This window comes from Eucalyptus grandis, chromosome 4, assembly GCF_016545825.1.
Source record: "Eucalyptus grandis isolate ANBG69807.140 chromosome 4, ASM1654582v1, whole genome shotgun sequence".
In the NCBI taxonomy this organism is placed as follows: Eukaryota; Viridiplantae; Streptophyta; class Magnoliopsida; order Myrtales; family Myrtaceae; genus Eucalyptus; species Eucalyptus grandis.
In genome coordinates, this window is record NC_052615.1 from 17,085,350 (window position 1) to 17,108,133 (window position 22,784).

Genomic DNA, 22,784 nt, shown 5'->3' on the forward strand with positions numbered 1-22,784 from the left:
GGCCTATTCCCTTGGGTAGAGTTAAAACTGGAGCGAACCCTTGATTCACTTTTTTTTTTCTTTCTTTAAATATATTACAAGGAAAAATTATCCAAAAAAAATTCTAAATTTATTGTACAAATCTCTCTTTTTTTTTTGTTTCTTTTGTTTATCTTTTGTTTAGTTTTGTGTTTCAGAGGATTACTTGAATCTTTTATAAGGATAACTTTTCCGTCTTGATTTGCCACTCATTTTTGTTCATTAGTTTTGCATTTGTAATCACCTAGTCCTAAATCTTTTAACGATTCGCCAATTTAGTCATTCCAATCAAAATTACTCGGAAAACAATGACCATGTTTTACCACTGTGGTGGGGGTGGGGACGAGAACTTTCACATGGGGAGTATATGAGCAGAGCCAAAACTAGCTGAGAAGAATGGCTGTTGCTATGCTATCTTAAGTTGATGAGAAATCTTTTAGTCCGATGCATCTCTCATGTTGTGACATTCACCTAAGACTTAGATTCGCTCCAATGCTGGTGGTAAAATGGATGCATGAGACAATTGCAGCATGTAAGTTTTGAACATCAAGTGTCTCACCTCTTGAAGCTCTTTTTTTATGTAGGTGGCCAACGTAAAAGGTTATCAGGAACAAGCAGACAATGCAACCAGAAGGTTATGGTTTCATTGAGTTTTACACTCGGGCAGCAGCAAAAGAGTACTGCAGACGTACAATGGTGCAATCATGCCCAATGGTGGATAGAGCTTTAGACTGAACTGGGCTAGTGCTAGTGAAAAACGTGCGGACGATACCCCTGACTATACAATTTTTGTGGGGGACTTGGCTTCAGATGTTACGGACTACATGTTGCAAGAGATGTTCAGAGGACGCTATCCTTCTGTTAGGAGTGCAAAAGTAGTAATGGACAGGCTTACGAGCCGTACAAAGGGTTATGGGTTTGTTAAGTTTGGAGATGAAAGTGAGCAGATACGTGCTATGAGTGAGATGAATGGAGTCTTCCTTTCAACAAGACCGATGAGAATTGGACTTGCCACAAATAAGAAAATCGCTACTGGGCAACAGTATCAAAAAGGTATGTTACAGCAATTCGTCTCGTCGGTTGTTGATTGCTAGTAGTCATTAGGTGAGATTATATTCTATCTTGATGTGAAACTGCCGTTGTGCTTAGTTGTGATATCAATCTCTTTGTTTGTTCTATATAAGATCCCCGACTTTTTAAGTATTTTTCCTTTTCGATCTCTGATCCACAATATGCCAAGCGCACTGTTATCTACTCTCTCTGTCTCTGTATTGTTGTTGAAGACGAGCAGCAGTTACAAAGTTACTTTCCTTTACGTATTTGGGCTCAATAAGTATTGTCAGTTTAAAGTTTCAAAACTTATAGAACTCCTATTGTCTCAAAGCAGGCTGTCGAGAGGCTCTATCATATAGGGGCCTGGAACCGATTTCAGATGAAATGGTTGTCCTTTTAGTCCGTGGCCTCGCTTAGGTCAGTGTTCCTGTTTACGTAATGTTGTTTATTTGAGTTTCATGTAGCATTTTGATGCTACAGTTTCAGTTTATTCTCAGTTTAATCCTTCTAGCACCCAGTGAGATTACTTCCAATATTGTACTAGTTAATTACGGAGCCACCAGTTCAGTTACGTTGTGTTTCAGTGCTCACAATTTTTGTCGTCCATATTTCCTTTCCGAGATTTCTTTCCAGTTCATTGTTAAATTCCTTATTATTGGCCTAGAGTTGTCCTGTTGTGTCTCTCTTATTACCGATTTTCTTAAAATTGTTAAGTTTCCCTGGAGCTTAGGTGCTAGAAATTCTCTCTGGGCTAGCTGTTGCTGATCGAGTCATTCTCCTGGCATCCTTTCTTGCCTACTCTTTTGCTCAACTTTCATATCCTTTATGGTAATAGTCTTCCAGTTCTTTATGAATTAAGACTCATTAAAAACATGGCCTGCTTTAACCATAAGTTTCCTTTTGTTGATACCATTGCTGGGTTTTCCTATTTACTACAGATTCCATTGGACATGCCTTTACTATCAGGCCTGAATATTAATTATTCTGGTCTGTTCTCTGGGTGGTAGCTTATATTTTGGTTAAATATGAATCTGTTCATCATGTCAGTGTCAACTGCTGTATACTATAGATAGTTCTGGTCTAGGAAGTGGGAGATGTTGGAAAACAAGTTCGTTGTTGGTGTTGGTGAATCGGTCATTAGAGTATTCAGGTTTTGAATGTGACTTGTTGCGTAAATCTGATATATAGGCCAAGTAATCTAGTTGTTACTTGAAAACGTTGGTTCTTTTTTATTTCCTCACTAGTTAAAGGTTTTGTCTAAGCAATTTATGCATAATTTTTACAAATAGAATTTCTAGTGTGCTGTCCTAGGTTTTCTTTCTATTTAGATGCATTTGAATAGTAAAACTTTTGATGCTATTTCAATCTATCCTCTGCTCAGTTGTCTTCGGTGCTGCATGGTGCATTTTGGCATTGGAGTTTTTAGAAGTGACTTTGGCAGCATTATATCCATCATAATCATCATCACTAATAGCATTATTATTTGGACAACTGTTTGGCTTATTATTTGGGTCTTCTTTAGTATGTGAGTGTGTTGATGTTTGTTGGTTTCGCATTTTTGGGGCAGGACAGAAACTGACATCTGGTATGTGTAAGTACCATAAGCAATAGATCAAACCTGCCTCTGGTGACGATCCGATTTGACTTTCTCAAAAGAGATGCCTTGCTTGAAATGGCGATACAAATTCTCTTCATTGTTTCATTTATGAGCTTGTTTTTCTTATTTGCAGCATCTTACCAGAACACTCAAGTTACTCCAAATGAGACTGATCCCAATAATAAAACTGTAAATTTTCTTCCTCATCTTCCAGTATTAAGAAACCAGTCTATTATAATGGGCGTCACTGAGATTTTTCATTTCAGGTATTTGTTGGTGGTCTAGATCCCAATGTGACTGATGACCACTTGAGACAAGTTTTTGGACAATACGGCGAAATTGTCCAGGTGAAGATACCACCTGGAAAGCGGTGCGGATTTGTTCAGTTTGCTGATAGGTAATTCAAGTTTATTAATTTGTGAGATGCCACCTCTTACCAGAAAAATCATAGTTTTCTTACTCATTGTTTGATGCACCAGGAGCTGCGCGGAAGAAGCTTTGCGAATGTTGAATGGAACCCAGCTGGGAGGACAGAACATTAGGCTTTCATGGGGCCGGAGTCCTGCAAATAAACAGGTTTGTTTATTCATTCGGATGAGTTGATAATGCGTCGGTCAATTTTTCCCCGTGTCCATAAATCTGTGCAGTGCTTTTAACATGTGATCTTTGCTTTCCTTTTTCAGCCACAGTCAGATCCTAGCCAGTATGGAGGGTATTACGGATATGCTGCTGGTTATGAAAACTATGGATATGGTGCAGCTTCGCAAGATGCTAACATGTACTATGGCGGTTACGCTGGATATGCAAATTATCAGCAGCCCCAGCAGCAACAGCAGCAACAACAACAATTAGGTTACAGTTGAGAATTTGGCGAATCTCGGGGCATTCTGTCATTGTGCTTAGCCTGTAATTGGAAGCTGCACTCCTCCCTACCTTCTCTCTTTCTTGCCTATTGCGAGCCTTTTTAGTTTGTTGTCTTAGAATTTTCACACCGACATAAAACCTTTGAATCTTTTGTCCGGAGATCTCATCTGTTGTACTGCTCTCTTTTTGTGTTCTTGATGCCTTTTTTCCCTCTTGGGTATTTTCATAATATCTTGTGTTAGATATGACCAGATTGAATAGAGTGGCATGTTACTCTTCTGTTGAGAGTATGAATCTCCTCAATGACTTTGTGTGTGGCATGTCGCCCATGAAGTGAAGTTCCCAACCTATTTGATGTTTAGACTGGCATCTGTTTAGTTTATTTGGAACCATGATAGACATTTGTTCGGTCACTCTGCCCCTATGTTATCAGCGATGCCGGCTAACTGTTGATTCACGCTGACTCCTTGACTTGGCGTTATTGTTGACGTAGTCGTTGAGATTGCTTGTGCACCCTAACTAGCTACAAGTAGAGCTTTAGATTTGGTTTTTTTTTTTCGTTATAATACTCCATTCAAGAGCTATCAGTATTTATCAAATCTGTACTGTTCCTATCTGACGGAAGGATGGATTGTAAGAGTTTTCCTAATGTGGACTAAAATAATTGATATTGTAATTTATTATTTTTATGGTTACCGTAAAACATGATTGGTCTAAGGTGAGATAGAATGTTTCTTAATTAATCTAATATGGGACTGGCTAGTGTGGGCCGAGTTGAGCCTGGCCCGTAATGAGGGAGCTTGATTGGAAACTCTATAAATAGTACTCAAGTCTCTCATCTAACCCTAATTCTCACATATATCCTCACCTAAGGGGCGTTTACCTAACGCTAAACGTGAGGGGGCCGTCTTATTAAGTCAGTGATACGGAGGGCAATAGAGGAGAATGACTTGATGCGTGGATCCCCTTGATATGTAGATAATCCCTTTTCTGCTTCCGTTTTATGTTCAATGGATCCCAAAACAGGCGCGTTAATATTTCTACTCAATTATGCATGTTCTTGTTCTGGTTATGGAGATCTTGGGTTGCGCAATTTGCATCAAACATGTGGTATCGAGTAACCATAACCCTAAAACTTGAGCGCATAAAGTTTTGCCATAATTTGTGATTTTCGAGATTTTTTGTTCAATAAAAATAAAATTAAATCACAAATTCGGACTGGGCTCGATGAAACGAGCAAGACGGTCGGCGGAGCGTCGTCGGGGGATGCCTCATGCGCCCCCACGCGTGGCCACACACCGCTAGGGCGTTGGAGATGCGCCCACGCGCCCTCACGCGCTCCCACGCGCGGGGCGCTACTTGCGCGTGCGCTCCACACGCTGCGCACTCAGGCGGCGCGTGGAGCCTCCTTTCGGCGTGTGTCTAGCGACATTGGATTCATATGGCTGTCCTCTATCTTGTGGTGAATTTATTTTACATGTTTGATGATTTATGGATGTGAAAATACATAAAAAGCCATAAATACGTGTATTTTTAGTGTATTTTTGCGTGTTTTTCTTGTATTTTCTGTGATTTTGGAAATGCATGTGATGAGTTATTAGTATGTTATCACATAAACATTATGAATGTGTGATTCATTAATAAAATCAAACTTTATTATAAATTGAAACTGGCTTAATGAGATACAATCCGTATGGAATAGTATTTGAGCTATGTATTGAGATGATGAGAAACAATAAATGTTATAAACCTTTTGTTGCTTAAGCATACTCCTTGACACGCTGGTAATTTTTGAATGATGGACGTCTTAAGAACTAATGACCAAACTGATTGTACTGATTAACACATCTGCTGAATGTGGGTAATGCATGTCAATTAAATTACTGCATATTGTACATGAACTCATCTGGTAACTTATTAATATCTATCAAATTGAATATTTTTTATGGTTAATGGTATGACAACATTTACGCAGAGCAATAGTATCTACTGTTATAGTTTAGATATAGGCCACTGGTTGATGCAATGATAATTCGTTACTTAAAATTAGCTAATAAATCAGCTATTGGCCTTAGAGTCATGTTTTACCTTATGAAACTCATGAGCAATAATTGATCAGCTATTAAGCTTGTCAATCTAAAGTACCATGTATTGTTATTTATGTTAACTTGTGAGGGATCGTTTGGATCATCATTTCTTTTAATGTTGTTCTAGTAATCAGTAATCGGGGTGCACAAGAGATGATTGCTTCTATGTTATGAGAAGTTTTTTGTGTTGCTGTGATCGTTGATTTTATTGGAATCTGTCTTACAGGTTCGCTATATATATGTATGTATGATTAATTTTTATTAATGGATAAAGCAATGTAATTAGCATGATATGTGATTTTAGTGATAACCTGCCCCTATCACTAAAGTTAAAATCACATGTATATGATGTATGTGAGTAATAAAGTTTATATCCCTGGTATGAGAGAGTTTCAAGGATTCAACTGAGTAGTGACCGCCAAAGTGGCACGCTTAATTGGGTTTGAGAAATTTCGGTCTCGTATGCTAATTGAGATAAATTTCGGTCTCGTATGTTGATTGAGATAAATTTCGGTCTCGTATGCTGATTGAGATATCTCCTGGTCTAATGCGTGGTCATACTCCCAAATGAGGTGATTGTGTATTAGTTCATGGAGGGATACATGATGGTGTGGTAGATGATTGATTGATCCCCAGTGGTTCATCTGCCCAAATGTGATGAATTCACGAAAATTAGAATATGTTCTCATAACCGCTATCATATGGGGAGTGTACAATTGCATGTCATATATTATGTTCAAATGTGATTATATGATTATGTGTGTAACTCTCTCGATGTGTACTTGATGTCAAGTTACGCGGTGCTCACATGATGCTAATTATATATATTGCTTATTTTTCAGTCACATTTTCTGTAATTGATAACTTCATTATTATTGAGGTTTTTACTATTTCAAATTTTAAGTAGTGGACATAGATTTGCTGCTTGAGTAAATGGCAATAGAATTTGCTTACTGTTCATGAAGCGTTCCATTTTGGAACACTTGAAAAGAGGTTTGCTTGCGGACTGCACTGCTATAAGATGATGGAAGCCTTAGTTGCTTGAAATTATGTCTTGTTTGATATTGAAATTAGGACACATCTGCAAAGATTGTGTTTAAGTCCTAATAACATATACATCTTGTATATGGTTAAAAAGGTTGTTTCCAAAAATTTTCTATTTAAGGAAAATGACCGAGATAAAGAATAAAACAATTACAATTAGTTTTAAAAGGTTGTCAAGCTTAACAGTGGCCATTAGTATTTTGGCAAGTATGAAAATGCAAAATAACTTAAAGGGTCATTTGTCAAATACTTAGTAGATTATGGAATTGTAACTTAATTACTATACTTGAAAATCCTGACAAAAAGATTTGACGAAAAGGCATAAATGCACCATATTGAACATGGTGATGAGTATGATTAATAAGACTAATTTATCTGGTCTTTTGTGGGCTGATATTTTGAAAGTAACATTTTCACATACAAAAGGTGTTTCTTATCAAAGTTATTTCATAAACTTCTTTTGAGTTATAGACTTGACATAATTGAATCATATTAAATTTAGAGGTGTCATGCTGAAGTGAGGTTATCTAATTCAATATTAAGTGTGTTGGGATTTAGATCCACTTGGAATTATTTTGTATCTTACTCAGATTGTTCAAAGGGGTATCAATTTTATGACCCTAAAGAAGGTACAAGAATTATGGAATCACATACTTTAAAGTTTCTAAAGATCGACGTAATTGTAGAGGATAGCTGCTCTCAAGCTATTAAGGATAATAGTACGATGGAAAATCACTGTGTCTTTGTCTTTGCCTATACAGATAATTGTGGTACAGACAATTATTGAATCTCCTATATCATAAACTAAACTTGTTGAGGTTTAAGGTACTATTCTTGATATAGTTTATGATGAAATTTTTTCAAACCTCTCAAGTATAGAATGAAATGGTTGTAACATTATTCGGAAGATTTGTTAGGGAAAGACGATCAGCTATTCCATTAAATTATATAGTTTATTTGTGAGAGCATGACGGCAATACCCACTACATGGTTGATTTAGCGACATAAATAAATGTTGTTTTTTATCCTCAATCAAGTATATGATTAGATGCCATAAAAGATGATAAAGTTTTCACTCTGAAAGAGGGATGTATAGTTTATTGTGAAGAAATAATTATTTCTTTAAATATTCTTTCAGAGTGAACGTGGTATTAATAACTCTTTTTTATTTAGAGTTACGTTAAATAGATACAAAATCTATATAGTGCAACTGGAGGATTTTGCAGCAAATTCAAGTAAACTTGTGTGTAAACTGAAAAATCTTATTCATAGTTTTAAGCAAGTTTCCAGACAATATTATTAAAGTTTCATAGTGTTATTATTTTGTTCAATTGGGAACAAAGTAATTCAATATAATGCAAGGTCAGTGGGAGGAAATTTATTTTTCTCATACTCTATGTACATGATATTTTGCTTAGAAGTAATGACCTTGAGACATCTTATATCCTTTGTACTGAGGTCTGTAAGGATTGTTTTTGCCATATTATATTAGATTTTCTCGGATGACATTTGCTGATTGTATATTGGAAATATTCAATATACATCATTACAAGCCAGGAATTGCTCCTATTGTTAAGGGTGATAGACTGAATCTATCACATTGTCTTTTTTTAGATATTGAGAAAATCTAATTAAATGGTGTACTTTGTGTCAGTACACTTAAAAGTAAATATATGCTCAAATTTGCACTAGACTAAATATCGTTTTTGTGACGGAATTTCTAGGCAGAAATCAATCAAATCCATGATGTGATCATTGGGTTGTTGTCAAGAAGGTTTTAAGGTATTTAAAAAAGACAAGAGATTATATGCTAATTTACAGACATGTTCAATTCTTGCAGTTAGTAGGGTATTTAGATGTAAACTTTGCTGGCTGTTATGATGACATGAGATTAATAACGGAATACATATTTATGTTAGCAAGAAGTGTAGTAAATAAAGTTCTATGTCATTTTCTACTATGTAAGCAATGCTAGTAACATTCTTTTAGGCTGTTACTTGGGCTTTTAGGCTCAAGAACCTCATGAAAGAGTTAATCGTTTTAATTTTATGGATAGACCCATACGGTTGTATTAATATAACAAATTTGTAGTATTATTTATTTACTACTGAGGTCTCAAGGGGTCTAAATATATGGTGGTCAAAATTTTTTGACAAAAAACAAACGGTACAGAAATATGACGTTTTAATATAACATATTTTCACAGATAATGTGGTTGCAGATCCACTAACTAAAGGTATACACCCGTGTGTATTTGAGTGACATGTCGTTAGCATGGGCTTAGGAGCATTATGAGATACTATTGTTTAGTGGGAGCTATTTTGGCTTTACTTTGATAAATGTTTTATTTGTGTTCGTTATACTTTGTAACGGTTTGATATGTATCAACTTTTGCATTCAATAAAATATTTTGGAATGTGTTGTTATTATATTGAATACATATTGATAAAGTTTCAAGAGATTGTATAATTCTTGAGTGAAGGCTAGAGGCATCCGGGCATCCGGTTATTAGCCTTGTGAATATGTCTTGTGATACATAAAGAAATGTTAACCATAAGGACAAGACATATGTGGGTTCATTGGAACCATAAAGTATTCTCTAGTGGTATTAGTTTTTGTGACACATAAAGTAAGAAAATGATGACTGACAAATGAGATCTCTCTATGAGAGATGTTATCCATTTGCCACACTACCATATTGAATCCATATCAATAAAATTGAGAGCACTCATAACCATTGAAGGCTCTGTGTGTATACATACAGTTACTGCCATGATTCGGTGTTTAAGACTTTATGGGATATGATTGAATATTAAGAATTATCTCTAGACCAAATGTGCGCACATACAGTACGATTTCAATTAATATTGTCCAAGTGAGAGAATGTAAGAGTTTTCCTAATGTGGACTAAATTAATTGATATTGTAATTTACTGTTTTTACGGTTACCGTAAAACATGATTGGTCTAAGGTGAAATAGAAGGTTTCTTAGTTAGTTTAATATGGGACTGGCTAGTGTGGGCCGAGTTGAGCCTGGCCCGTAATGAGGGAGCCTGGCTGGAAACTTTATAAATAGTGCTCAAGTCTTTCTTCTAACCTTAATTCTCACATGTATCCTCATCTAAGGGGCGTTTACCTAATGCTAAACGTGAGGGGGCTGCCTCATTGAGCCAGTGATACGAAGGGCAACAGGTGCGTTAATCTTTCTACTCAATTATGCATGTTCTTGTTCTGGTTATGGAGATCTTGGGTTGCGCAATTTGCGTCCAACATGGATTTCATGCTGGTATCGGAGAAGCATCTTCAGACTAACATAGTGGTACCTGAAGGAAGGGTGAATGCTCTGTGATGTAAGTGTAGACATTGGGAAAAAGCTGATTGTATTAGTAGACAATAGTGCGTACAAGAAGAAGCGCATTAAGACTTCGAGCCCAGTTGATCAGAGCTTGTATTGGTGTCGGTTTTTGTGCCTCCAGTAACTTCGCAACCCTTGCAAGGTTCCCCCCGGTGAAGTTGAATGGCGCCATGACTGCCCACTTGATGTTGGGTTGATGCAGTTGGTTAGGGAGGTCTTGATGTTGGGTTGATGCATTTGGTTGGGGAGATCACGGGAGGTCTCAGAGCTTGTATTGGTATCAGTTTTTGTGCCTCCAGTAACTTCGCAACCCTTGTAGGGTTCCCCCCGGCGAAGTTGAATGGCGCCATGACTGCCCTCTTGATGTTGGGTTGATGCAGTTGGTTGGGGAGGTCTTGATGTTGGGTTGATGCATTTGGTTGGGGAGATCACGGGAGGTCACTTCTCGGGCCGAGCATCACCTCTTTGCTTGGTCAGAGACTAGTGACGATATGACCCTAGTAAATGTTTTCACTCCTTTGCCCTTCTTGGCTGGAAAGATCTGTTGAGCCAAAACGACAATTGCTGTAGTTGTGCAAAAGCTGGCTAGACGTGAGAAGGATTGAACAGACCTCTTACGTCGTCTCCCTCCTCTTTTTACTATGTTGTATTCTCTCTCCTTCATTTTTGAGGGTGATGAGAGGGTTTATGATGTAAATGATGGGATGTTGACATAGATAATTTCTGAATTTTAATTTAATGTGCAATAATGTCCTTGAATTTTTAATTCATTAAATGTAATTTATGATATTTTGGTATATGTTCAACTTTGTCATTGAATTATATAAAAATGTTCAATGTAGTACTTTCATTAATTCAAGTTCAAGGATAATATTAAACATTTTTATATAACTCAGAGAAAACATGTACAAAAAATTTAGGGACTATATTAAATAATTTAAAAGTTTAGAGATGATATTGTATGTTAGACTAAAATTTAAAATTTAGGGATTATATTGAACAAATAAAAAGTTCAAGGCTTGAACGTTAGGTCAAAATTCAGGACTATTTGTGTCATTTCGCCATATATTATTAAGGATTAGGGATTGCAAGGTGGGGTGGTCTTATAAGGTGGCCAAATGTCACGTTGGGATTTCATGATTGATAGGCAAAATTGCACATTAAGTTGTTCCATGTCACGGGCACACTAATGGAGCTGCCGACTGCCAAGCGCCAAACATTAAAATAAAAAAAGAATAAGAAAAATTCATTACTTTTTGTTTGATGAAAAGATCCAAAGAATATAACAAGATGCCGCCCCGATCTGCTACCTTCCTTGAACTTAAATTTTTTCCAAGAACCTCGATAACATCATGTCTCAATTTGTCAAATCCTCCCTTGGACTTCTTGCCAAAGAACATGCCCATGACTGATGTATGTACTTTGATAAGGATTTGGTCTTCAACACAAGTTTTAGCCAGTTGCCTGGACTAAAATTCTCTCCTTAATATAGAGTGAGTTGGTTTCATGGAAAAAAAATGATTTGGAACGTTTTTCCTAAAAAAAATTGCTTGTATGAATGATTTTTTTAAATTATTATTGTTGATGATAATATTTAGATAGAAATTGCTAATGATATGAAATTATTTTTTATTTGACTAATTATTTCCAACTTTCATTTTTAGGATAATATTTTTTAAATCATTCATTTTCTTAGAAATCAACGGAGTCCAAATTTAGTGTCTTTGTGCGCCATTTGAATATGAATTCAGGTGATTTTTCATGAGGCAGATTTGGACACATGTTCCAAATGTGCCGATATGCGCTCGGTGAAAAGAACAGATTTGTCAGGTAATCGTCTAGAGGTATCTAACTTTAATTACTAACGATATTTTACTATATAAACAAATTTCTTTTTCCATATGTTCGTGTATAAAATTCAATATGGAGACATTCAAAAGAGTCGGCGACCATCGCACTCACGTTAGCATTCTAAAAAATCTTGGTCAATAAAGCTTTAAAAGTTTCTTGGTTATTGGTCCTTGTCGTTTTAAATCTTGGAAAAGCCTCCCTAATTTTTTATATAATTAATTTTGTGGACACGATGAAAGCTTGGTCAGCTCTACACAAGGGCTGGCCCTCATGTTCCATGCCCCCCGTTTTGACTTCGGCGCTCCCTCCTAAATCAATTATCAACCCCCACTAGCTGGAAAAATAAAATAAAGAAAATTATAGAGTAAAAAAGAAAAAAAAATGTAGTATAATAAATGAATAATTAAACGAAATTTAAAAAAAGTGCCGACTTAGGTGCGAATTTCACTTGATGGGTGTCCCGATAACACAGCTAGAGATCTTCACTGTGGCTTTGTCTCCTTAAGTGTTGATTTCTTCATTTGTTTTAAATTGAACACGGCAGGTATGGTTGTACTTTGGATGTATCATTTTCACATTTTATCCTTGTATTCATCGACCCAAAAGAGATTCCACTCAATCCTAATTTCTACCACCTAAGTTCATTGTATAATGGGAGAAGGAGAAGCCATTCTTGATGATTAAATCCAGATTTATGAACTATCTCGAAATAAAATAGGTTGGTGATTCTTGCAAATTTCAATTCGATCATGAGGTAAAAGTACAGATCTGAATATCTCAATTTTAATGGTTCAGATCGCTTTACAAGCAAACTAAAATAGGTTTGGTGATTCTTGCAAATTTCAATTCGATCATGAGGTAAAAGTACAAATCTGAATATCTCAATTTTAATGGTTCAAATCGCTCTACAAGCAAACTATGCAACATAGCATATGGTCAAGCAATATATGAATTCACTTGATTAATTTCACATGCTTTGTCCTCAATGACATCAGTGGATTTTTTTTTACATTGACTTTTTTTTTTTCATTTCTTGTAGTCAATGTAAAAAAAATCGACTAGTACTACTACTTATTTAAAGGAAAGTGCATGTATTTTATCAGATTTTATGCTATAATTATTAGTTCTGTCCATTGAATTGGAGATAAGTAAATCTGAACAGAACATGGCTTGTTCTTTTATCCTTTAGTTGGATCATCCCTAATCCAAGATTAATGAGGAGTCTTCATGGAATTTAAATTGAAAAACCATATTAGCAATTGGCATCCTCTAATTAATAAAATGATTAAAATCTTCCACATGATGTCAATTGTCAGGCCATCTTAGTCTTATTTCCTTCATTTCATTTTCTTTTAGTTTATTGAACAGTACGGCACATGACACTGCCTCCAAATCAGCATCTTCATCATCAACCCTTCCAACCTCACGCTCCTTCTATATATTCAAGCTCAGAACTTCAAACCATCTCAATCTCACAAATCAACGACATTCGCTCTCTCCTCCAGTCCAGGCATTCTCCATCCGAAAGCCGACGAGTCTTTTTGGGAGAGAGATACTGAGATGTCGATCTCCTCAAGGGGGCCGTACGGCTACTCGAAGATGGAGAAGGAAGACCCGGAGGAGGCGAGCCACCGGAGGGCTCAGTTCTTGATCTACAAGGCGTTGGAGAGAGCTGACTGCGAGTCTGCTCAAGCGAGGCGGCCGTCCTTCTTGCGGATCAGGTTCTGCAAGGTCAAGATGAGGGTCGGCAAGAGGTTGAATAGGATGAGGAAGGGCATGCTGCTGACGCTCTCTCAGTCCAGGGTCGGTGCTTACAAGCAGAAGATCGTGAAGCAGATAAAGAGGAGCTGCATGCGCTTGTTCAGACTCGGAGAGAGCACCAAGCCCAGCATTCCACATTTGCTCATATGAATCCAGTTTTCCGACCCTCTCCTAATTTTTCAGATTTTGCCCTTCTCTATCGGGACTTATTGTCTGTAAGGAAATAATACAGTCATTAATGTCATGAGATCATTCGCCTCCTTAAGCCCTTTTTTTGAGATCGTAAAATTATGAATTATCAGTCAAATGATACGTTTCAGTTCGACTTGACAAGCAATTTTCCATCTAGCTGCCCCAACAAAGAAGCACTGGCTACGAGCAGCAAGACAAATTGCAGAAGAAACAGAAAGTTTGACAAATAAAATGTGAGGCCATCTGTAATATGAAAAAAGCACCAGATTCGCAAATAGCTCTAAAGATAAATCATTTACTACGATGATACATGTTGATTTTGAAATATGTAATGAGCCTTTAGTTGCTAAATCTCAACGACATGAATTGCATTTGGTCTAATGACAAAGTGTCTAGAAGGGTTTTTATGATGTGTTGAGCTCAATCTCACTTAACAAAAAAAATAAAAAATGAGAGATTAAGTTTTCTTTTTTAATTATGAATGCAGAATTTTTATGTTTAGGGGAATCACCAACTGTACCGACATACCACCCACCGTTGCAGTGTAGAGGGTAGAGCTTGTGTTCTCCACCGAGAGGAGAACAAGTTCGAAGCCCCTGCGGCGGGGAGGCGAAACGTTGTGTGGTGCGCTTGCCGGGGTGCGTGGGTGGTGGTTTCTGCGTCCTCCCGGGGTTTCTCTCAGGCTGCCGGCCGTGCGGGGTTCCCTGGGTCACCAAAAAAGAAAAAAAAAAAACTGTACCGACATGGAGATTCAATATTATGTAAAAAAGAAAATTGTACTCATGGTATGGAAATAGGCAGAGAGGAGGCAAGCAAGACATGGGCGACTTCTTTGTCATACCCATGTGTCTTTGACGACAACATTGCGAGCCTGTAAAAGCCATGCATTCCAAGGTCACTTTCGCTCTCTTTTTGTCGGATCTAATCGTTTCCACCAGCCTAAACCTAAACCCCAGGAAAAGGTCAAAGTAATACATGCATGTACTGTCCTAATCTCCGGAAAATTCGCATTCTCCCCCGTAAATTTCCCCACCATCCGTACCTTCTTTGCCTGTACTTTTGTCCCTCCGGAAATTACTTGTCGGCTTCGATGATACAGATGGGTTGATTCGATGAAGGATAATAATTGATGGTCAGCGCGGCTAGACCAAGAAACTTTTGATTATTCCATATTTTTTTACCTAAATTATCAAGGATGGGCAGGCAGGTCATCATTATTGTTCCCTGTTTTATGGCATCTTTTTTATATTTTCTGGGGCTCCTATTAGAAAGATAAATATGCTGCCGAGGCACTAAGGTTTAGCATAGGATTCTTGGTCGCATTAATTGGATTTAAGGTAATATAATCCGACATAACATGGGGGTGTACCGACTTATGCATGTTCTGCAACAAGATCTGCAATATATACACGGGATTGCTTGTGCTGATGGTTTCTATATTAGTCTAAGCCCAATAGCACAACTCAGTCATTTTCTATTTCTGCTTGGTCTCAAAAATCGTATCCTATAATTTATTAGAAGATCGCAGCATATCGGGAGCTAACATTGCTTAAACCCACACCGGTTGACATTTTTCTTGTGCTTGGACCAGGTCCAATAGCAAAGACCTTACCGAATCTTGTGCCAATATTTTCGGGTTCATTTGATTCCTAGGCCCATGAACGCGTCCAGTACCAAACACAATGATGCATAAACAACAGATTTTTAATGACTATGATCTGATGACAATGCTGTTTAACCCATCGAGGACATAATTAGAACCCGTTTAGCGGCGTAGCGTGAGCTCGATACGTCCTAATTGTCACTCCTCATAGCACCAACCTGCTATCAAATGCATGTCATGTTTTGGCAGGTATGCTACTATGAACTGATCCTCCATGGCCTAGGAGTTTAAAGTTTATGTGAATCTTGCCTTCTTTTTCAGTCATCTGTAACATACACGATTTGCGGCCTTTTGACTAACGTCACATATCAGCTTGTTGCAACAATCAACAAGGGAAGATGACTGATCATTAGTTGCAGCCAAGTTTTAGAATGTGTATTGACTTAGAAACCAAATTGGGATATGCAATTGCGTTCCAGTTGAATCTCGATGCCTCGGCATTTTTTGTTTCAAGAAAGACAATGACATTGTGGGCGATGACCGACTCATCATGGTTATTGTTCATCAAGCATTTATTCGTTGAATGGTTCATTGCCAATGGGCTAACGGTGCGTGCAGGTTATTGGCTGAACAAAAAAGTTTGATGCCCTTGAAATAAGTTGGCTTGGCCTTCATAGCGACACTAACCGAGTCGACTAAATTAGAGGATTAGCTCTTCAGGAGGGGCTTTTTCTTGTCTTCCCATTTGTCCAAACGTCCTTTAGCTTTCTCCACCTGAAACATGAAACAAACAACCAAAGCCCTCTATTTAGACGTATTCATTTGAGTCGCTTGCTGGCTGGTAAGACATTTATGCATGTAAGCATGTTTTTTTGACTATGTAGCTGATGAAAGTCAGATGAGCTCAAGCCCAGTGGGTCAAGAGCCTAGTGAAGGACATGCATAAATGAAATGGCCCGCTATTGATGTTAGACTCCAAAATGAATTTTCTTTGACATTTTTGTCTGAAAAAGTCATTTTAATCTAGATTTAAGAAGTGATCTCAACTTGGACGATGAACTGCGACGCTATTGTGAAGCCTGCGGACAAAAGATCACGCAGTGTGACTTCCCATTTGAGCAGTGATTCAGGTGTTCTGGTAAATCGTTCGTATTGGTAGATTTACAGTTCAAATGGCATCACAGCCATGTCATTCAAAGCAACAATGCTAAAAGCTATACGATCACTGAAGTCTGATTTGATGAAAAAGATAGTAAATTTGTATTAGAGTTTACCTCTTTGTTCCAGTCTGTGCGGTATGTGACCCAAATTAAAATCAGGGTCTGCATGGTCGTACCACCTAGCATACCCGACCATATTCCCTGCAACCAAAATCAGAAATCTCAATGATCGGGCGTTCGATCTCCCTAGTTCTTCAACTGCTTAGACAAAGCAAATCGAACGTATATAAAACGATGTTTAATGGTGAGAGGATTTCACCTTGGCACCTAGGTCGAACTTAAATCCAAGGATGCAACCAATTGGAATTCCAACCACGTAATAACATCCCACGTTAACGTAGGCCACGAAGGCTTGCCACCCACATCCCACGGCGACCCCTTTGATTCGAAATTCCAAATGTTAGGTAACGGACGCATGAACATATGACTTTTGACAGAAAAGGAAAATGACAGACATGAATTTTACGGTTCACACTTTCCACATTCAAACTTTCCAATGTACCACTATTTCCTCTCCTGGTTTCGAGCTGGTACTGGTAAAAGACATTGGTCTTGCGTTGGATAGGCATGATTGAAGCTTGGACATTTTGCTGGTTGAAGCTTTCTAATTTGACAGGTTGTTGAAGAGCTGTGAACATTTGGCGTGGCACTTGATGGGTCGGCTTTAAGTGCATTGATGAGGATGCATCAGATGTATGATCTGTACCAGCCCAGAGCAGGCCATTTATTCTATAACCACCTTAGCTCAGACTGGCCATTTTAATGTGTCAGGGTCAGGGTCACTTTAGCTCTTCTTGCTTGAGACAGTACAAGCAAGCCCATCTGAAAGAGTTCCTTGGGCTGTGAGAATCAATTAAAGAAACTACTGTTGACACCTACTCTCACTTTTAGAGAAAAAGAGCATCAGCTTTACGGCGGCAGATGCATGAGAATGACTAGGATGCAGTTTCAACCATGGTCTGCATCACGTGTCGCCGATCCAAATCGAGAGATTGAACTCAGAAGCACGCTTCCCTAATTTTTCTAATCAGATGCCAGAATCATCCGCTTGTATTGAGAAGCGATTCCATATGAGAGTGAAACACTAGACGAGTATTGGAGTCTTAAAACTTACCGGATAAAACAGGCTGAACACCATTGAGGATGAGAGTGACTGCCAAGTATGGGCAGAGTTCAGAGACGGCATTGGCCACTGTCTCACCTTCTGTGAACACATAGCTGATCACATGCCTCAGTGCCATCACTATAACCGCTTCAAGCACAGCAATTATGAAGGAGACCAAGTTCACAATCACCACTGAGAATGCTGCTGACTTTGGATGCCCCGCCCCTAGTTCATTTCCCACCCTCACGCTGCTCTTACATGATACGCATGATTAGTTAACCTCGAATAATCAAATACCACAACATTACATTTAACTAGACCTTTGATTTTTTTCTTTTTTGGGTAAAGATGGAGCTGTAACTATATATCTACTTTTCAAAATGATTGAAGAGCTCATTGTACTATTGGAAGAGTAATGTGCATTTTGATGATTAGACCGTGACTTCGTAACATTTCATCTGTAGATATTAGTCTGCAATGTGCGTACATTTGGCTGATTTTGCTTTCAAAATACACATATTTTGTCCACACTAGCCCGTGTGATCAAAGTTTACCCCGGTCACGTTTTCTATAAAAATCATGTCGTAAAAAATGGTACCTTGCAGCAGCATTAAACCCCACGGAGACCATGAACAACAGTCCTTGTATTGCCATGCTGCACAACCCAAAAACCATATTTTCCATTAACTTTTACATCTCAAAGAAAAATATAATCTACATGATTTCATTTAGCGAATCAATTTGTCCATATCAATTGATAGGAAGGGAAAAAGCATAGAATAGGCAAGAAAAAAGCTTGAAAAGCAAGCATCAATCATAGTGCTATCATCCTTAAAGTTCTCGGTCACAGAAGAAGCTATGCACAATTATTAGTTTCTCATATCATCAAAGTTAATTTCTCTGATACTTTTCAGTTAAAGATTGAAATGAGGGATAAGCAAAACTTTCAAGTAACAAGTTGACTTGCTGATGCTTTATTCTGGCATCAATTATGAGGTTGAAGAAAGGCTTTTAGCTGAGATAAAAGGTAAAAGAGAATTGAACAGCAGAAATAAAAGCTAATATCCTTTTCTCTGATCTCTTGCCACTAAGAAACGGAGACCTACTATTGGAACCCACATTGCCTTATCCATCATAGTCAGATGAATATATTCTAGGAAGAAAAAAATGGAATAAGTTCTCATACATGGGGAACAAAGTTGGTGGTCATTATTCCTACTGTCTTATATTCCGTCGGCAATCTTCCTACTTCTTTATTTTTATTATATATTCTATAAACTTCATCTCTTATATACGGTGTGTATGACAGTATACATGTCCACTCGAGGCAGCTATCTATTTGTACGTTTGCCCTTGTTGCCACCTACCCACTTCATCTAAATTGCTGATATATAGTTGGGAAGCGTTTGTCCAAACCTACTTGACATGCTAGGTGTCCACGACAAGTCGTGGACAAATTCGCTTCCACAAAAGACCAAAGCTAAAAATGGTGTTTGACAAGAAACCAATCTTACTAACATTACAACCCGTGACCAAGACACCCGATTCCTACAAGCCAAGATCTGCCATACCAAAAGTAACAAGATGGCAGATTGTCTACGCAAAGAGTTTTGCATTTAAAAAACATGAATCACACTTCCATTCTTCTCTGGCATGAGTTGACACCTAATCTCGATTCTCAACACTAGAGCATAAAATTTGATTTCGCACAGGAATGATAGTTCTGGACACATGACAAGAGCCTTTGAGACACCTGAGTTCATTAGAACTTCTAAGGGCAAACTAATGATACTCGACACATTTTTCATCCATTTTTCAACGAAAGAGCATATTATTCGATCGCGTTCAAACATTTTGGTAATGAGATGAAATACATGAATAACATACAGATATGATTGCATTATGCAATTTATTATCCTTAATTTCACACGATATGCTTACAAGGGACCTAAATATTTGAGACAAAGATCTTTTAAGGTCTTTTAGGTATGCTCGACTCTGTCTGTCACATCTGCGAGGGGACGAAGTATGATAAGCACACTCACCAAACAGCCAAAGAGTCAAGGGCGAGCTCGGGGTCGGGAAGCAACCCGGCAATCAAGACCAAGATCTGGAAGTACCAGGTCTCGAGGCACAGCATCACGGCGGATGCAGTGGAGAGCTTGAGGAAGTCCCACAGGCCCGAGAAGGCTTGCCAGCTGAACCCCGTCCACGTCTGCTTGCACTGGCGGCTCGTTACTATGTAAATGAACTGGGCCCCTACTATTATCCACCATGACAAGCTCAGCACCAGTGATGCACCTATCACAGATCATCTCACAATCACCCTTGAGTAATTATAATAAGCATAGGAAAAAACGAGAAGCAAAGGTTTTTCTAAGTTGGTTTTGCTCGACACGTCTAGTGTTTGAGGTCATGAAACCCTGTTGGTTAGGTTTTGTTTGTTCCTTCAAAAGAAAATTTTGTCACGGTTTGGAGGAAATGATCATGTTCTATGGACGTCTATGGAATATCTACGGCGTCTTCAACAATGACCTTTCAAAATTTCCGTGCACGGAATGAATCTACCACGACCAAACAAACAACTCCGGCAGGCAATGCTACACGACGATATTCCAGGACCCAAGTATATCTACCTAGCGGCGGAGTAATAACTCGTTCAAATTACTTCTGTAGGGACTATGGATATCATCGTGAACGTCATATCTCGTGGGAATCCATCTACTTTTCACGAAGCATCCAAATCTAAAGAAGATTTCCTGCACCCTCTCTCTCTCTCTCTCTCAATTCATCTATCAACCTTAGACCCAACTTGTACACAGCTAGCTCTCTCTCTCTCTCTCGAAACTTACCTATCAACCCTAGACCCAACTTGTACACAGCTAGCCAACTCAGCAAGATGTGAACACAGAGCGTGGCCGCCGAAATGTAGGCGCTGGGCCGGACTATGCTTTGCGCCTGGAGGAACTTTTGTATGGGGAAGTTCAAGGCGTAGCCGAATATCTGCGGGATGAGACCGTACACGAATACTGCCGCCGCAGACGCCACTTCTGTCGATTCTCCGAGCAGGAGCAATAAGGGCTTTGACAGAATGTAGATGATGGTGAGCGGGATTCCGGTGGCGGTGAGCACGACCATCGCTCTTTGCATGTAAATGCCCAGCATATTGTATCGGCTTGACCCGTAAGCTTGGCCACATAGTGTCTCAACGGCACTTCCCATCCCTAGCTGTTGCAGAAAAAGACCAATGCTAGGTTATCTAGATTCATCTATAAAATTGAGAATGTTAAGGGACATGACAGAGTCCAAGGATGAAGGAGCTTTATTGCATTGAGCCAATGAACTTTCCAACCTAGGAGAGGAAAAATGTCAAAGAGGGTTTTAACAATTACTATAGCAAGCGAGTAACTAGTAATGAGGTAGTGTTTTGGGAATCAAGAAGATAATTTTTTCTTCTTTGACAAAAGAAGAAGATGAAATTCTAAATGTTGGAGATGAACGCTTCACCTGCTTAAAAAGAAGATGAGTTATTAATGGAAAAAATAAAGTTTCAAACTCTATCTCGATGTATTGAAACTCCTATAGGACATCAGAATTAAAATAAGAACTAGCATTATGGAAATGAAACGAATGTTAGGTTAAAAGTCATTGTTACAATGGAAAATTCAAAGTACTTATTTGTAGAAATTGATTCAGCTATTGGCATGAAAGTAAATGGCTCGAAAAGTTAGAGAGGTGGGTTCTGTAGCTACACCAACCATAAGGCCATAGGCAAAGAGTTGGATCCCACTGTTGCCGAGATTAGCGGCAGCGAGCTCGAGGTTCCCAAGGTGGCCGGCAAAGATGCGCGTCGAGAGAGACATGAAGTTGTTGATCATGTAGACCATAACCGCGGGGGCGGCCAAATAGAACAGCAGCTTGAGTTCTATCCAAGTAGCCAACCGGAGGCGATTGAAGTAAGTTAACTCCATGTCGGTGAGCACGGTCTCCAACTTAGAGTCCACTTGGTGTGGCGAGGGAGTAGCTGCTGCCGCCGGTTGTTCTTCCTCAGCCGGCGAGAGCAGCGGCACCGTGGAATTGCACTGCTCATCTCTGGACTCCATCATGGTTCCGGAAGTCTTTGCAGCTGGTGAGGGAGTGATCGGATGTAAAGAGGTACGAGAAGGCCCAAAAGATGGGAGATGCGCGCATAGGTGGCGGTGGTAATGGAAAATTGAAATCTTGTAGGGGAATTCTGGAATAATTTTGAGAAGGTGGTTCCTTTTCTTGCTGTTTCACTTTTGGTAATGCTTTGGTGCTCCTTCCACGTGACGTCAATATATAAATGCTCGAGTCGCATATGCTCTCCCTTCCTTTTGTAACCTTCTGTGTGGCCTTGAGAGTCTTGTTGGTACTTGGAAGCATGGCCAAATGAGAGATATTCATTAGTTAATTAAGGTACCAATAGCATCTGGTACAAGATTAATTATGCAATTCTCCCCGTCCCTTTTAATTACTCTTAGTGTAGTGTAATGTCCCGTTGATCTTGACAGTTGATTGAGAGCGACAGTGGTAAAACATGGTATTCGAAAAGTAGAACAAGGGAGTTACTCGCGGAACATGTTGTGTACTGTCGTTGTTGTGATATTAATGTGGAAATCGGCGGGATAGGACTTCTCACATTTTTAGGTTACTTGCGTCAATATAAGCTTTCATGCGTAGCCTTCCAATAACCATAATTGATTTCATTAAAGTTTGGAGGCTTGCTTGGTGCAATAAATCACCAAAATGATATGAGAAATTTATGCGATTTAGTTTGAGTGTCGGTACCTATTCTATGGAAAGAGATAATTTATTATAATTGAAGTTTTAAAATTACAATCGTTCACATGTTCTAATGTTCCCTCACCTAAATTAAACTCATATCTAAATTGTTTATAAATAAATAAGGAAAGATATCACTAAAAACTCCAAATGCGGACACTTGTGCCACATTTATCGTAAATTAATTTTCGTGTCACAAAATCCACAAATTGATATATGTCTAAAAAATCTT

The 22,784-nt window shown here is 38.5% G+C and overlaps 3 protein-coding genes across 3 annotated transcripts; 2 read left to right on the top strand and 1 right to left on the bottom strand.

Moving 5' to 3' along the window:
- Positions 1–532: 532 nt before the first annotated feature.
- On the top strand, positions 533–3,835 carry LOC104430381 (polyadenylate-binding protein RBP45). The gene is given in 7 exon segments (XM_039310759.1): positions 533–550; positions 619–676; positions 679–1,071; positions 2,802–2,857; positions 2,935–3,065; positions 3,148–3,244; positions 3,352–3,835. Coding segments are annotated over 7 exon segments (933 nt in total). The 3' UTR covers positions 3,532–3,835.
- A 9,593-nt stretch (positions 3,836–13,428) lies between these two features.
- On the top strand, positions 13,429–13,779 carry LOC104442914. Its single transcript, XM_010056288.1, has one exon. The coding sequence runs from the start codon at positions 13,429–13,431 to the stop codon at positions 13,777–13,779; it is 351 nt and encodes a 116-aa protein (XP_010054590.1).
- A 2,058-nt stretch (positions 13,780–15,837) lies between these two features.
- LOC104441396 (protein DETOXIFICATION 40) lies at positions 15,838–22,076 on the bottom strand. Its single transcript, XM_010054534.3, has 8 exons — positions 21,508–22,076; positions 20,602–20,977; positions 19,795–20,050; positions 18,348–18,404; positions 17,759–17,997; positions 16,904–17,022; positions 16,699–16,785; positions 15,838–16,198 (listed from the first exon to the last, which is right to left on the bottom strand). Exons 1-8 carry the CDS (start codon positions 21,853–21,855, stop codon positions 16,133–16,135), a joined length of 1,548 nt encoding a protein of 515 aa, XP_010052836.2. The 5' UTR covers positions 21,856–22,076; the 3' UTR covers positions 15,838–16,132.
- Positions 22,077–22,784: the final 708 nt, after the last annotated feature.